Raw genomic sequence first — 15,411 nt, 5'->3', positions numbered from 1 at the left:
GGTAAATTGTAATTTTGGTCTGGAAATCTAACGAGATGTGGTTTAGTAGCTTGTGGTACTGATAGGAACGGGAGGGTGGTTGGACTGGATGATCTTGCAGGTCGTTTCCAACCTTGTGATTCTGTGATTGTGTAAATAATAGAATGAATCATAGAATGGCCTGAGTTGGAAAGGACCTCAAAGATCATCCAGTTCCAACCCCTGCTGTGTGCAGGTCAACAAATAGCAGACCAGGCTGCCCAGAGAACACATAGGGTGCCATAGGGATCCATAGGGTGCCATAAGGATCCATAGGGTGCCATAAGGATCCATAGGGTGCCATAAGGATACATAGGGTGCCATAGGGTGTCATAAGGATTCATAGTGTGCCATAGGGACCCACAGGTTGCCATAAGAACCCATGGGGTGCCATAGGGATCCACAGGGTGCCATAGGGACCCATAAGGAGCCATAATCATAGAATCCCAGCATGGCCTGGGTGGCACAGGAGCACAGCGCTCACCTGGTTCCAACCCCTGCTGTGTGCAGGTCGCCAACCAGCAGCCCAGGCTGCCCAGAGAACCCACAGGGTGCCATAAGGATCCATAGTGAGCCACAGTGATCCATAGGGTGCCATAAGGATCCACAGGGTGCCATAAGGACCCATAGGGTGCCATAGGGATCTACGGGGAGCCATAAGGATCCACAGGCTGCTATAAGGATCCACAGGGTGTCATAGGGATCCACAGGGTGCTATAAGGACCCATAGGGTGCCATATCCATTGTGAGCCACAGTGATCCATAGGGGGCCACAGAGATTGATATGGTGCCATAGGGATCCACAGGGTGCCATAAGGATCCATAGTGAGCCACAGTGATCCATAGGGTGCCATAGGGATTGATAGGGTGCCATAGGGATCCACAGGGTGCCATAGGGACCCACAATCATAGAATCCCAGAATCCCAACATGGCCTGGGTTGCACAGGAGCACAGCACTCACCTGGTTCCAACCCCTGCTGCGTGCAGGTCGCCAACCAGCAGCCCAGGCTGCCCAGAGCCACATCCAGCCTGGCCTCCAATGCCTGCAGGGATGGGGCATCCACAGCCTCCTTGGGCAACCTGTGCCAGTGCCTCACCACCCTCTGGCTCAAAAACTTCCTCCTCAGATCCAACCCAAACCTCCCCTGGCTCACTTTAAAGCCATTCCCCTTGTCCTGTCACCACCCACCCTCACACACAGCCGTTCCCCTCCTGTTTATCTGCTCCCTCCAAGCACTGAAGGCCTCCCTGCAGCCTTCTCTTCTCCAAGCCAAACCAGCCCAGTTCCCTCAGCCTTCCTCACAGCAGAGCTGCTCCAGCCCTCTGCTCATGTCCAGCTCCTAGCCCACCAGGACCCCCAGTCCTTCTCCACAGGGCTGCTCTCATGGGGTTCTTTGCCCAGTCTCTATCAATACCTGGGTTTGCCCCAACCCAAATGCGGCACCTGCACCTGGCCCTACTGAACCTCGTTAGATTTCACTTCTCCAGCCTGTCCAGGTCCCTCTGGATGGCTTCCCTTCCTTCAGTGTTTGGACTGCAGCACTCAGCTTGGTGTTATCACAAAATCCCTGAGGCTGCACTCGATGCCATCGTCCGTCATTGATGGAGAGACGTTGAAGACCGACTCCTGAGGGACACAAACTTGTCCTCCTGCACCCTGATACAGAACCATTGATCACAACCCTTTGGCTGTGTCCAGCCAGCCGATTCCTAATCCATCCAACAGTCCACCCTTCAAGTGAGGGATCCATAGGGTGCTGTAAAGACACATAGGATGCCACAGGGACCCATAGGGATCCATAGGGTGCTATAAGGATCCATAGGGACCCATAGGGACCCATAGGGATCCATAGGGTGCCACAGGGTGCCATAGGGTGCTATAAGGACCCATAGGGACCCATAGGGACCCATAGGGTGCCATAGGGATCCATAGAGTGCTATAAGGACCTATAGGGACCCATAGGGTGCCATAGGGATCCATAGGGTGCTATAAGGACCTATAGGGACCCATAGGGACCCATAGGGTGCCATAGGAATCCATAGGGTGCTATAAGGACCCATAGGGACCCGTAGGGTGCCATAGGGATCTATAAGGTGCTGTAAAGACACATAGGATGCCACAGGGACCCATAGGGTGCCATAGGGATCCATAGGGTGCTATAAGGACCTATAGGGACCCATAGGGACCCATAGGGTGCCATAGAGATCCATAGGGTGCTATAAGGACCCATAGGGACCCATAGGGTGCCATAGGGATCCATAGGGTGCTATAAGGACCCATAGGGACCCATAGGGTGCCATAGGGATCCATAGAGTGCTATAAGGACCTATAGGGACCCATAGGGTGCCATAAGGATCCATAGGGTGCTATAAGGACCTATAGGGACCCATAGGGACCCATAGGGTGCCATAGGGATCCATAGAGTGCTATAAGGACCTATAGGGACCCATAGGGTGCCATAGGGATCCATAGGGTGCTATAAGGACCTATAGGGACCCATAGGGACCCATAGGGTGCCATAGGGATCCATAGGGTGCTATAAGGACCCATAGGGACCCGTAGGGTGCCATAGGGATCTATAAGGTGCTGTAAAGACACATAGGATGCCACAGGGACCCATAGGGTGCCATAGGGATCCATAGGGTGCTATAAGGACCTATAGGGACCCATAGGGACCCATAGGGTGCCATAGAGATCCATAGGGTGCTATAAGGACCCATAGGGACCCATAGGGTGCCATAGGGATCCATAGGGTGCTATAAGGACCCATAGGGACCCATAGGGTGCCACAGGGATCCATAGGGTGCTATAAGGACCTATAGGGACCCATAGGGTGCCACAGGGATCCATAGGGTGCCACAGGGATCCATAGGGTGCTATAAGGACCCATAGGGTGCCATAGGGATCCATAGGGTGCTATAAGGACCCATAGGGACCCATAGGGTGCCATAGGGATCCATAGGGTGCTATAAGGACCCATAGGGACCCATAGGGTGCCATAGGGATCCATAGGGTGCTATAAGGACCCATAGGGACCCATAGGGATGTAACTTTTCAAACAAGGAAAATTGAACAGTGAGCAGCAACTTTTCCATGAGATTTGTAGGGAACTAAGAAGCAAGATTCTGGAAAAAAAGCAGACGATTCCTTTGCAACTGTTGACTAAAAGGGTCTGACAGATACGTCCAGGAAGCAGCTCATGGTCATCAGTCAAAAAGAACCCAGAAGTGCAGGAGCAAGCAGCTGGATCTCTCATTCTCTGTGCAAAGCAGTGCTTTGGAGCAGGTCGTTTTGCCTCACATGTCTTGGTGCTTCCAGCTATGGAGTATAGGAGCACATGTTTATGAAACCCATGAGAATGCAAATAGAAACTGTGAACAGTATTAGAAAATGTATAAGTAAATATTCTGTCCCCACTCCATAAGATTTCCATCCGATCTCTGTTAGAATAATTTTCTATGACATTTATTAGGCTGATTTCCTCTATGCCATTTTAATGCCATGTATTTGCTTTCCTGCATAGACTACAAAGCTCTGCTGATCGTCCACTGTAATTTTGTTATTGCAGATATTATGGCTATGCAATCAGACTACAGGGCCTCAATTATTGACCGCATGAGTTCCCGGTAAGCTCAGTATGTTAAATGTGTCTCAGATGTCAACAGCTGCTGTTTAGTGTGTACAAAAAGTTATCCCAGTGTTCACCTGCCAGTGCTGGAACAGGCTGCCCAAGGAGGCTGTGGATGCCCCAACCCTGCAGGCATTGGAGGCCAGGCTGGATGTGGCTCTGGGCAGCCTGGGCTGCTGGTTGGCGACCTGCACACAGCAGGGGTTGGAACCAGGTGAGCGCTGTGCTCCTGTGCCACGCAGGCCATGCTGGGATGATTCTATGATTATGACACCCTATGGATCCCTATGGCACCCTATGGGTCCCTATGGGTCCTTATAGCACCCTATGGATCCCTATGGCACCCTATGGGTCCCTATGGCATCCTATGTGTCTTTATAGCACCCTACGGATCCCTATGGCACCCTATGGGTCCCTATGGCATCCTATGTGTCTTTATAGCACCCTATGGATCCCTATGGCACCCTATGGCACCCTATGGGTCCCTATGGCATCCTATGTGTCTTTATAGCACCCTACGGATCCCTATGGCACCCTATGGGTCCCTATGGCATCCTATGTGTCTTTATAGCACCCTACGGATCCCTATGGCACCCTATGGGTCCCTATGGCATCCTATGTGTCTTTATAGCACCCTATGGATCCCTATGGCACCCTATGGGTCCCTATGGGTCCCTGTGGCATCCTATGTGTCTTTATAGCACCCTATGGATCCCTATGGCACCCTATGGGTCCCTATGGCATCCTATGTGTCTTTATAGCACCCTATAGATCCCTATGGCACCCTATGGGTCCCTATGGGTCCCTGTGGCATCCTATGTGTCTTTATAGCACCCTATGGATCCCTATGGCACCCTATGGCATCTATGGATCCCTATGGCACCCTATGGATCCCTATGGCATCTATGGGTCCCTGTGGCACCCTATGGGTCCCTATGGGTCCCTATGGCATCCTACGGGTCCTTATAGTACCCTGTGGATCCCTATGGCACCCTATGGGTTCTTATAGCACCCAATGGATCCCTATGGATCCCTATGGCACTCTTTGGATCCCTATGGGTCCCTATGGGTCCCTATAGCATCCTATGGTTCCTTATAGCACTCTATGGATCCCTATGGCACCCTATGGGTCCCTATGGGTTCCTATGGCACCCTATGGGTCCTTATAGCACCCAATGGATCCCTATTGGATCCCTTTGGCACCCTATGGATCCCTATGGCACCCTATGGGTCCCTATGGGTCCTTATAGCACCCTATGGGTCCCTTTGGGTCCCTATGGGTCCTTGTGGCATCCTATGTGTCTTTATAGCACCCTATGGATCCCTTACTTGAAGGGTGGACTGTTGGATGGATTAGGAATCGCTCAGAGCCTCATCCAGGTGCCTTGAGCACCTCCAGGGACAGAATCATAGAATCATCAAATCATAGAATCACCAAGGTTGGAAAAGACCTCAAAGCTCATCCAGTCCAACCGTTCACCTATTCCCAACAGCTCCCACTGAACCACGGCCCTCAGCACAGCATCCAGCCTTTCCTTCAACACCCCCAGGCTCGGTGCCTCCCCCACCTCCCTGGGCATCCATTGCAGTGCCTGACCACCCTTTCTGACAAGTAATACTTCCTCGTGCCCAGCCTGAATCTCCCCTGCCGCAGCTTGAAGCCGTTCCCTCTGCTCCCATCACTGATGGCACGAGAGCAGAGGCCGACCCCCAGCTCACTGCAGCCTGCCTTCAGCAGCCATAGAGAGCAGTGAGCTCTGCCCTGAGCTCCTCTTCTCCAGGCTGAACATTCCCAGCTCCTTCAGCCTCTCCTCATCAGCCCTGTGCTCCAGACCCCTCACCATTTCGTTGCCCTCCTTTGAACACGTTCCAGGCCCTCAATATCTTTCTTGCAGTGAGGGGCCCAAAACTGGACACAGCACTCGAGGTGCGGCCTCACCAGTGCTGAGCACAGGGGCACAATCACCTCTCTGCTCCTGCTGGCAGCACTGTTTCTGATGCAGGCCAGGCTGCCATTGGCCTTCTTGGCCACCTGGGCACACTGCTGGCTCCTGTTCAGCCCAGCATCCATCCATACCCCCAGGTCCATTTCCTCTACGCCGTCCTCCAGCCACACCGCCCCAAGCCTGCAGCGTCGCCTGGGGTTGTTGTAGCCCAAGTGCAGGACCCGGCATTTGGCCTTGTTGAAACTCATCCCATTGGCTTCAGCCCAGCTCTCCAGCCTGTCCAGATCCCTCTGTAGGTCATTACATTACATGACCTACGTAATATCATTGGTTCACATGTGGAAAACCTGAATCTATTTAGGCTGACAGCTTCGTTCCAGCTGTTTAATGACTCTCAGTGTGATTTCCAGGTTTTTTCATCGTGTGTCTCGTGGTTCTGTTGAATTCTCCTGTTATTCACACAGACCACAACATAATTCTGCTTAAGTCAATTATTCCACACCTAATTAGTAAATATTAGGAAATGCAACACTTCTGCACAAGCCTAAGGCCATAGCAAGCTACGCACCAGTTTCTAATGACTCCGTACCCGTATCTGCCACGGTCTGGGCATCCCTCCTCATCAGGGAATTGGCAGTACTGTCCTCCTAGCTATGAGCTGTGTGGATTCTCTGGATGCTCACTGATAAACCTGATGTTTAGAGGGTTGGGTGAGGGCTCAGACCTTGATCCACTCATAGAGTCATAGAATCACAAGGTTGGAAACGACCTATAATATCATCCAGTCCAACCGTCTCCTCATCACCATTGCCACCACCAGTACTAAACCATATCATGCAGCTCCTCATCCAGATGCCTCTTGAACGCTGCCAGGGACGGCGACTCCACCACCTCCCTGGGCAGCCATTGCAGTGCCTGACCACCCTTTGAGAGAAGAAGTTCTTCCTTATGTCCAACCTGAACCTCCTCAAACTCCATCAGGTCTCTCGCTGCTCATGTGAACGATGCGTGCCTTTTTATGATGACTTCTTCAGCTGGCCTCCCAGAGTATCCTTCTGGCTTTCCGAAGGATAAACATCCATTTATGAACGCCACAGAGGGATGTGCCTACAGATGCTCGAGTCACCGGGCATGAGGTGTGTGAGGGAATTTGGGCAAATACCTGCAGTGAATTTCACCTCCAGCTGGGTGGGACTTCACACCCAAGCTGGCACGACTTCCTGCTGAAGTGACGAAACGCCAAAAGAAAAGTTGCCTCGTCTGTGCCACAGAGGGAGAGAACTTTGTTGCACTGTGCTGTGCCTCGGGGGAGTGAGAGGATCTTTGGATCTGAGGGCATGCAGATGGGTGCTGTGGCTGAACCAGAGTCCTGACTCCAGCTGTAACAGTCCCCTCTGTACCAAAGAAGGCACAACGAAGGCGCAATGAAGGAACAGTGCCCTCAGGTCCCTTCCAACTCTCAGGATGCTGAGGACTGTGAAATAGATGATGTAAGCTTATCACAGAATCACAGAATTGTAGGGGTTGGAAGGGACCTCCAGAGCTCATCGAGTCCAACCCCCTGCCAAAGCAGGTTCCCTACAGCAGGTCGCACAGGTCGGCATCCAGGCAGGTCTGGAACATCTCCAGAGCAGGAGACTCCACCACCTCCCTGGGCAGCCTGTTCCAGTGCTCCGTCACCTCACTGTACAGAAGTTCTTGTGCACATTGGTGCAGAACTTCCTATGCTGCAGTTTCCGGCCGTTTCCCCTCGTCCTGTCTCCACTCACCACTGAAAAGAGTCCGGCCTCGCCATTCTGCCCCCCACACCTCAGATATTTACAGACCTGGATCAGGTCCCCTCTCAGCCTTCTTTTCTCCATGCTGAACAGACCCAGCTCACTCAGCCTTTCTCCATAGCAGAGATGCTCCAGGCCCCTCACCATCTTGGTGGCCCTCCGCTGGACTCTTCCCAAGAGATCCCTGTCTGTTTTGTGCTGGGGAGCCCAGAACTGGACGCCGTGCTCCAGGTGAGGCCTCAGCAGGGCAGAGCAGAGGGGGAGGATCGCCTCCCTCCACCTGCTGGCCACGCTCTGTGCAATGCACCCCAGGATGCCATTGGCCCTCTTGGCCACAAGGGCACACTGCTGGCTCATGGCAACCTGTCGTCCACCAGGACACCCAGGTCCCTCTCTGCAGAGCTCCCCTCCAGCAGCTCATCCCCCAACCTGTACTGCTGCATGCCATTATTCCTCCCCAGATGCAAGACTCTACAGTTGCTTTTGTTAAACCTCATCCAGTTTTTTTTTGCCCAGCTCTCCAGCCTATCCAGGTCTCGCTGAATGGCAACACAGCCTTCAGCCAATCCTCCCAACTTCGTGTCATCAGCAAACTTGCTGAGGGTGGCCACCATCCCCTCATCAACATGTTGATTCTCATCGACATGTTGAACATCTTCATTGCTTCCTAACTTGCAGGCAACGGGTAACGTTTGAGGAGATTTTACCATCCTCTACTCCTTTGCCTGCCTTGGATCTTCTGAAGAAGCTTTTGGTGTTTAACCCTGACAAACGACTGACGGCGGAGGAGGCCCTGCAGCATCCCTATGTGAAAAGGTGAGCAGTGCCAGTGTGCCAATCCCTGCATTCTGCTCAGATGATAGACAGCTGCTTTCAGCATGAGGTGCTTTATGCTATTTGTGGAAAGAAAAAAAGAAGTTAATCCCTAACCCTCTCTAAGCCTGTTTACTCTAGAGGTCACGCTAGATGATTTAACAACAGTTAATTCAGCGTAATATTACTCTCTGGAGCTGGTTTAGTCTCAGTGCCTTACGCCATGTTGTCATCTCCCTAGGTTTCACTGCCCTGCCACGGAGCCCTCTCTGGGTTACGATGTGATTCTTCCTGTAGCTGATGACACTCAGCTGTCTGTGGCAGAATATCGAAACAAATTATATGAGGTACATTCTTTTGCCCTGTTTTCTGAAGCCTTAATCCCCCAAGTATCTGTCATTCTGAATGAATTCTGCCACTTTCTTCTATTTGCCTTCCCTTGGGCTTTCCTTATATCCTTACGGTGACAGCGTGGTGTTTCATATCATTCACACAGAATCACAGAACGGTTGGGTTGGAAAGGACTGCAAGGATCACGGAGCTCCAACCCCCCACCACAGTAGGGCCACCAACCTCCACATTTCACAGCAGCCCAGGCTGCCCAGGGCCCCATCCAACCTGGCCTTGAACACCTCCAGGGATGGACGGGGCATCACAGCCTCTCTGGGCAGCTGTTCCAGCCCCTCACCGCTCTCATAGCACAGAACTTCCCCTGACATCCAACCTCCAGCTGCCCTCCCTCAGCTTCAAACCATTTCCCTTGTCCTGCTGCCATCTCCCCTTGCACAGAGCTGACTCCCCTCCTGTCTGCAGGCTCCCTTTAGGCACTGCAGGCTGCACTGAGGTCACCCTGCAGCTTCTCTCCTCCATGCTGAACGAGCCCAGCTCCCTCAGCCTGTCTTTGCAGTGGAGGTGCTGCAGCCCCTGATCCCCTTTGTGGCTCCTCTGCACCCTCTCCAACAGCTCCCTGTCCTTCTTGTGCTGGGGGCTCCAGACCTTTTAGAACAAAATGCGTTCTATCCATCAACCTGAGAGATGAGGCGACTGCTGCTGCGCGTCCCCAGTTCCTGCCAGTAGTGTGAGAAAGAAATGATTTTTGGAGACCGGATCTCCTGTGAAAAAGTGTAAATTTGCAATTGCAGTGGTGGACATCCTGCAAACAGGAGCACACAGCTGAAACCAAATCACAGCCCTGTATCCCCAGTCCCCCAACACCAACAACTCCTCCCACTTCCCCCTTATTGAGTACTCCAGGTTCACAATTTATCTGAGGCTTGCTATTGCATTTACAGCCTGATTCCATCAGCCTTTGATCTCTTCCTCACAATTTGTTACCTCTTCTTTACTGTGTCTGCCCCATTCATCCAGGCTGGATGTGGCTCTGGGCAGCCTGGGCTGCTGGTTGGCGACCTGCACACAGCAGGGATTGGAACCAGGTGAGCGCTGTGCTCCTGTGCAACCCGGGCCATGCTGGGATTCTGTGATGATTTTGATTATGGCACCCTATGCATCCCTATGGCACCCTATGCATCCCTATGGCACCCTATGGATCCCTATGGCACCCTATGGATCCCTATGGCACCCTATGGGTTCTCTGTGCAGCCTCGTCTGGTGGTCGATGACCCTGCACACAGCAGGGGGTTGGAACTCAGTGATCATTGTGGTCCTTTTCAACTCAGGCCATTTTATGATTCTATGATTGCCCCCAGTTACTGCATTATGACATGAGTCCCTGAAGATGCTGCCCAACTCCAGTTGCAGGTACGGATTATGCCCACATAAAGATGGCCTGGATTTCCCATGTCCTTTCCCACGTCCTCTTGAACATCGCCGTCCCTGGCAGCGTTCAAGAGGCGTCTGGATGAGGAGCTGCGTGCTGTGGTTCAGTGCTGGTGGTGGCAATGGTGATGAGGAGACGGTTGGACTGGATGATCTTGCAGGTCGTTTCCAACCTTGTGATTCTATGATGATTCTATGATTTATCTGGTGCCACTTGTGCTTTCAAACCTGGACAGACAGGGGTGCTCTCATCGCCAGGCTGGCCCATGGGGACCCACTCACCTTTGTGCTCCAGACAGATGGAGCCATTCACTAACGAGAGGGCCTTCATCTTTGCTGCCCATTGTGTGCCTGCACACCTGCACACAGTTGCTGGCATAATGGGCAGGTGAGCCCTCAGAGCCGTGGTCACACATACAGGAAAATTTGGAGCCCCTCTCACAGGAAAGAGTTAAGAAATATTAATAAGGTAGAGCAAATTGCATTGATTAGGTGCAGATAAGCATAAGACCAGCTTTTTACATGAGACTGGCTGTTTGAAGGCCTTTAACCACTGATTTTCCACACTTGTTTCTCTGCAAGTCGCCTAAACTTCTTTCCTGCCTTTGGTTCCTTCCTTAAGCATCCCATAATAAGTCCTGTGTGAAACCAAACTGCTTTTCCCCTGCATCCCATAATGTGGCCAGCTCCTAGGCAGCAGCTGCCTTTAAGGTGATGTGGAGATCTGCTGATGGCTGCTCAGGGTGGGTTTCACACCCGGATAATGGGGTTGGTGGGGTTTGGGAACAGCTCTGGAAGGAGCCCATTCCAGCTCTTTGCTTCTCCTTCCTCAGGAGTTCTCAGCTTGGGTTCCCATGGTGCAGCCCTGTGCTCTCCTGTTTGTGCAGATCTCGGGTGGGCTGATGGCCTGGGAGAAGCTTGGCGGTGTTATTTGGGGTCCGGTGCTTCCATTCTCTCTCTGAGCTCCTTTGTGGCTGTGCACGTATAAAATACAGGTAATTGTTCAAGAGCCATTGCACGATGCATCACAAACACAGAACTGACAGATCTCAGAACTGCAGCATCATAGGACACTCCAAAGGTTGGCAGCTGCCCGCCAGGATCAATCACTGATTCCATTTCCTGCCTCCATGCAGGACCTCCCAAACCCCATGTTTGAGAGCAGTGTCCCAACACTCCTTGAGCTTCAGCATCCCACTGTCCTGGGCAGCCTGTCCACCACCCTTTTCCTAACCCCTAACATGACCCCCATCCAGCAAAGCTCCGTGCCATTCCCTGTTGCCATCACAAAAGAGCTGGAATCAGCACCTCCGTTCCCCATTATGGGGGAAGCCAACCACCAGAACCCCCACATCCCTTCCTATGGGGCTGCTCTCTGTCTCCTAGTCTGCACATGGCAGAACTATCAACAGAGAAGGAAGAGCAAGTGAAGGATAAATGCAGCTCCATAAGTCCCGTGATGGATAACCTTGTCGTTTGGGAAGAGTCTGTCTCTTTGTATTGAAGAAATAAGGGATATCCCACGAGTCCTAGGAGCCGTATCTGGACACTAATGTGGAGAAATACAGAACTTGAAAAATCGGAAAATGATGTAATAATCAAGGGGAAAAAGAAAAAGAAAGAAAAAGGTGATGCTGGAGCTTGGACTGTGCAGGGAAAAAGGGAAAAGCAGTGTTCTGGTAGCTTCGGTGTATGTGCTAAAATCAAAAGGGAAATAAAAGCTGGACTTTCCCTTTGGTTTAAAAAAGGGGGAAAAGAATGGATTAAAAAATAAGAAAAATGAGAAGCTTCAGCTGGAAAGGGAGAAGAGGGCATGGAATGAGGATCACACGTTGATGCTGGTTCTAAACTGGCCCAGTAATTTGGCTGTAGGCGGGTACAGAATGGGTGAAATAAGGTGAGGGGGTGAGATGTGCTGTAAAAGAACAGAGGAGGAGCGAAAAGGGCTGCAGGCAGCACAGGTAACTGAAGCTCACATGTGAGTAATGCTTAAGGAAGAGAAAGGACAGAGAGACAAATCAGATGTAACTGCGGGACGGGATGGAATGGACTGTGCTGCACAGCGGTGAGAGGCTGGGGAGGAAAGCCAGAGTGAATAAACGAGAGAAATCAAAGGAGCAGCAAAAGGGGATGCGATTTCAGGATGAACAATTTGTCATTAGGAGGCAGAGCAGGAAGACGGTGAGAAGAGCAGGAGCTGGAAAACGAATGTGGGAGTTTGAAGGTAGTGAAAAAGGCACTGGAAAGAGTGGCAGTGGGAAGAGAAGACTGAGAAGGAAGCTTACAGATGGAAAAGTGGGAAGAGAAGATTGAGAAGGAAGCTTACAGATGGAAAAGTGGGAAGAGAAGACTGAGAAGGAAGCTTACAGATGGAAAGGTGCAATGAGAATGGCTGCTAAAGGTGCCCACCTTCCCAGGGTGAGGAAAAATAAAGTTGGCTTGAAGAAAAAGAGAACTGAACCTACTTAAAATTAATTTGAGGTCTTTGATAGAGAGAAAAACTAGCAAATGTTGCTGTGGAAAAGTGTTAGGAGTGATGAGCAAATGCCTAAATGGAAACTGAACATAGAAAAGATGTTCTAAATGTTAGCAGGCTGCTCATGGTCTAGGTTAAAGGGTAGGAAACAAGTTTTAACTGATTCTTGTCATGTGTCAAACTGGGCATGGCTGCGATCAGAGGAGGGTGAGAGCAGATTGCACCAAGACCCAAAACCTTGGAAGGGTTCTGATGCTGGGGGAAGGGGTCGAACTGGAAGAGGGGGCGCAGAGAGGAGATATTAGGTAGAAATTCTTTACTGTCAGGATGGGGAGGCACTGGAACAGGTTGCAGGGTGAGGCTGTGGATCTGTGGGTGTCCCTTCCTGGAAGCACTGGAGGCCAGGCTGGACGGGGCTGTGGGGGGCTGCCCCTGCCTACAGCAGGGTGGAACTGCGTGCACTTAAAGGTCATAGAATCATAGAATCACCAAGGTTGGAAAAGACCTCCAAGCTCCCCCAGTCCAACCGCTCACCCATCACCAACAGCTCCCACTAAACCACGGCCCTCAGCACAGCATCCAGCCTTTCCTTGAACACCCCCAGGCTCGGTGCCTCCCCCACCTCCCTGGGCATCCATTGCAGTGCTGCCCACCTTTCTGACACCTCATTCTTCCTCATGTCCAGCCTGAATCTCCCCTGCCGCAGCTTGAAGCCGTTCCCTCTGCTCCCATCACTGATGGCACGAGAGCAGAGGCCGACCCCCAGCTCCCTGCAGCCTGCCTTCAGGCAGCCATAGAGAGCAGTGAGCTCTGCCCTGAGCTCCTCTTCTCCAGGCTGAACATTCCCAGCTCCTTCAGCCTCTCCTCATCAGCCCTGTGTTCCAGACCCCTCACCATTTCGTTGCCCTCCTTTGAACACGTTCCAGGGCCTCCATGTCTTTCTTGCAGTGAGGGGCCCAAAACTGGACACAGCACTCGAGGTGCGGCCTCACTAGTGCTGAGTACAGGGGCACAATCACCTCTCTGCTCCTGCTGGCCATTTCTGATGCAGGCCAGGCTGCCATTGGCCTTCTTGGCCACCTGGGCACACTGCTGGCTCCTGTTCAGCCCAGCATCCATCCATACCCCCAGGTCCATTTCCTCTACGCCGTCCTGCAGCCACACCGCCCCAAGCCTGCAGCGTCGCCTGGGGTTGTTGTAGCCCAAGTGCAGGACCCGGCATTTGGCCTTGTTGAACCTCATCCCATGGGCTTCAGCCCAGCTCTCCAGCCTGTCCAGATCCCTCTGTAGGGCCTCTCCACCCCCAGGCAGATCCACACTTCCAGCCCATTTGGTGTCATCTGCGAATGTACTGAGGGTGCACTCGATGCCCTCATCGAGGTCATCAATAAAGATATTGAAGAGGACAGGCCCAGCACCGACCCCTGGGGAACACCGCTCACGACCGGTCGCCAGCTGGATTTGACTCCATTCACCACCACTCTCTGTGCCCGGCCCTCCAGCCAGCTCCTCACCCAGCCCACAGTGCAGCCATCCAAGCCTCGGGCTGCCAGCTTCTGCAGGAGAATGCTGTGGGAGACAGTGCCAAAGGCTTTGCTGAAGTCTAGGCAGAGCACATCAACAGCCTTTTCCTCATCCACCAGATGGGTCACCGGATCATAGAAGGAGATCAGGTTGGTCAAGCAGGACCTGCCCTTCACGAACCCATGCTGCTAGGCCTGATCCCCCTGCATGATCTCCCTCCAGACAATCTGCTCCATCACCTTCCCTGGCACCGAGGTCAGGCTAACAGGCCTAACAGGTCCCTTCCGACCCAAAGCATGCTGTGGTAACAGCCAACATGCAGAGGGAGCTGAGAAAGGACTGTGAAGGAGCTGGAGTGAATGTCTGACTGTTCATGAATCGGCTTAACACGATCCTAGAGGGAGATGGGAAGAAGCAGCACAGTTACCTTTTCCTTGGCGCATCGATTCTGCCCTTGAAATGCTTAATGCCAACTTTGTGTACTGATATTCCCCCTCAAGATGTGCTAAAATCATCTATTGAGTCCAACCTTTTTCTTAATGCTTCAGCCCGTTCTTTCTTTCTGCTGAGAATATTATGTTTATCTTCTTTCCGATGCCAAATTAATTTTCAAACTGTAATTATTTCATATCCTGGGAAGTAATGTATTTGCGTGTTTGTCTCCTACAAACGTTTGTTTGTGTTTTATCCCTCTGCTTTGCTTCTTAGCTGTTTTAAGTCTAACCAGCTTCTCTTTTTTTCTGTAGATGATCCTTGAAAAGAAAGTAAATAGCCACCCAAAGGAGCAAACGCAGAGAGGAGACACTGAATTGAGTCAATCTCAACCCAGACTATTCTTTCCATATTCCAATCCTGCGACTTTAACCACCAGGAAAAGCCACGGAATGCCACCACCACCTCTGCCAAAACATCCACACGGGGATGCTGGAAGTACAGCCAGTGTCCAGGCAGAGGTATCCAACCAGAGCAAAGACTTCTCAACATCTTCGTGTCAGAGATCAAAGATCGGTGTGATCTACAACCCCATCACACACTGTGCTGTTCAAAGTAGGTACTGCCGTCGTGCAGTGAATGCTCTCCTGAGAGAAAGGCTGAGGGAACTGGGCTGGTTTGGCTTGGAGAAGAGAAGGCTGAAGGGAGACCTCATGGTGGCCTTCAGTGCTTGGAGGGAGCGGATAAACAGGAGGGGAACGGCTGTGTGTGAGGGTGGGTGGTGACAGGACAAGGGGAATGGCTTTAAAGTGAGACAGGGGAGGTTTGGGTTGGATCTGAGGAGGAAGTTTTTGAGCCAGAGGGCGGTGAGGCACTGGCACAGGTTGCCCAAGGAGGCTGTGGATGCCCCATCCCTGCAGGCATTGGAGGCCAGGCTGGATGTGGCTCTGGGCAGCCTGGGCTGCTGGTTGGTGACTTGCACACAGCAGGGGTTGGAACCAGGTGAGCGCTGTGC

At 52.1% G+C, this 15,411-nt stretch overlaps 1 protein-coding gene across 1 annotated transcript in view; it reads left to right on the top strand.

Annotated features, from left to right (window-relative positions):
* MAPK15 (mitogen-activated protein kinase 15) overlaps positions 1 to 15,411 on the top strand; it is a gene marked incomplete at its 3' end in the record, with an annotated part of 33,565 nt that overhangs the window by 14,645 nt on the left and 3,509 nt on the right. Inside the window, exons 8-11 of the mRNA XM_079533192.1 lie at positions 3,589 to 3,646; positions 8,051 to 8,188; positions 8,427 to 8,532; positions 14,711 to 15,011. Coding sequence (XP_079389318.1) covers positions 3,589 to 3,646; positions 8,051 to 8,188; positions 8,427 to 8,532; positions 14,711 to 15,011 — 603 coding nt within the window. The remainder of the gene's footprint in view (positions 1 to 3,588; positions 3,647 to 8,050; positions 8,189 to 8,426; positions 8,533 to 14,710; positions 15,012 to 15,411) is intronic.

The sequence above is a fragment of the Tetrao urogallus genome, assembly GCF_951394365.1.
Source record: "Tetrao urogallus genome assembly, chromosome: 3".
Lineage (NCBI taxonomy): Eukaryota > Metazoa > Chordata > Aves > Galliformes > Phasianidae > Tetrao > Tetrao urogallus.
Note: the sequence above shows the minus strand (reverse complement) of the source record. Positions and strands in the feature narration are given on the sequence as shown.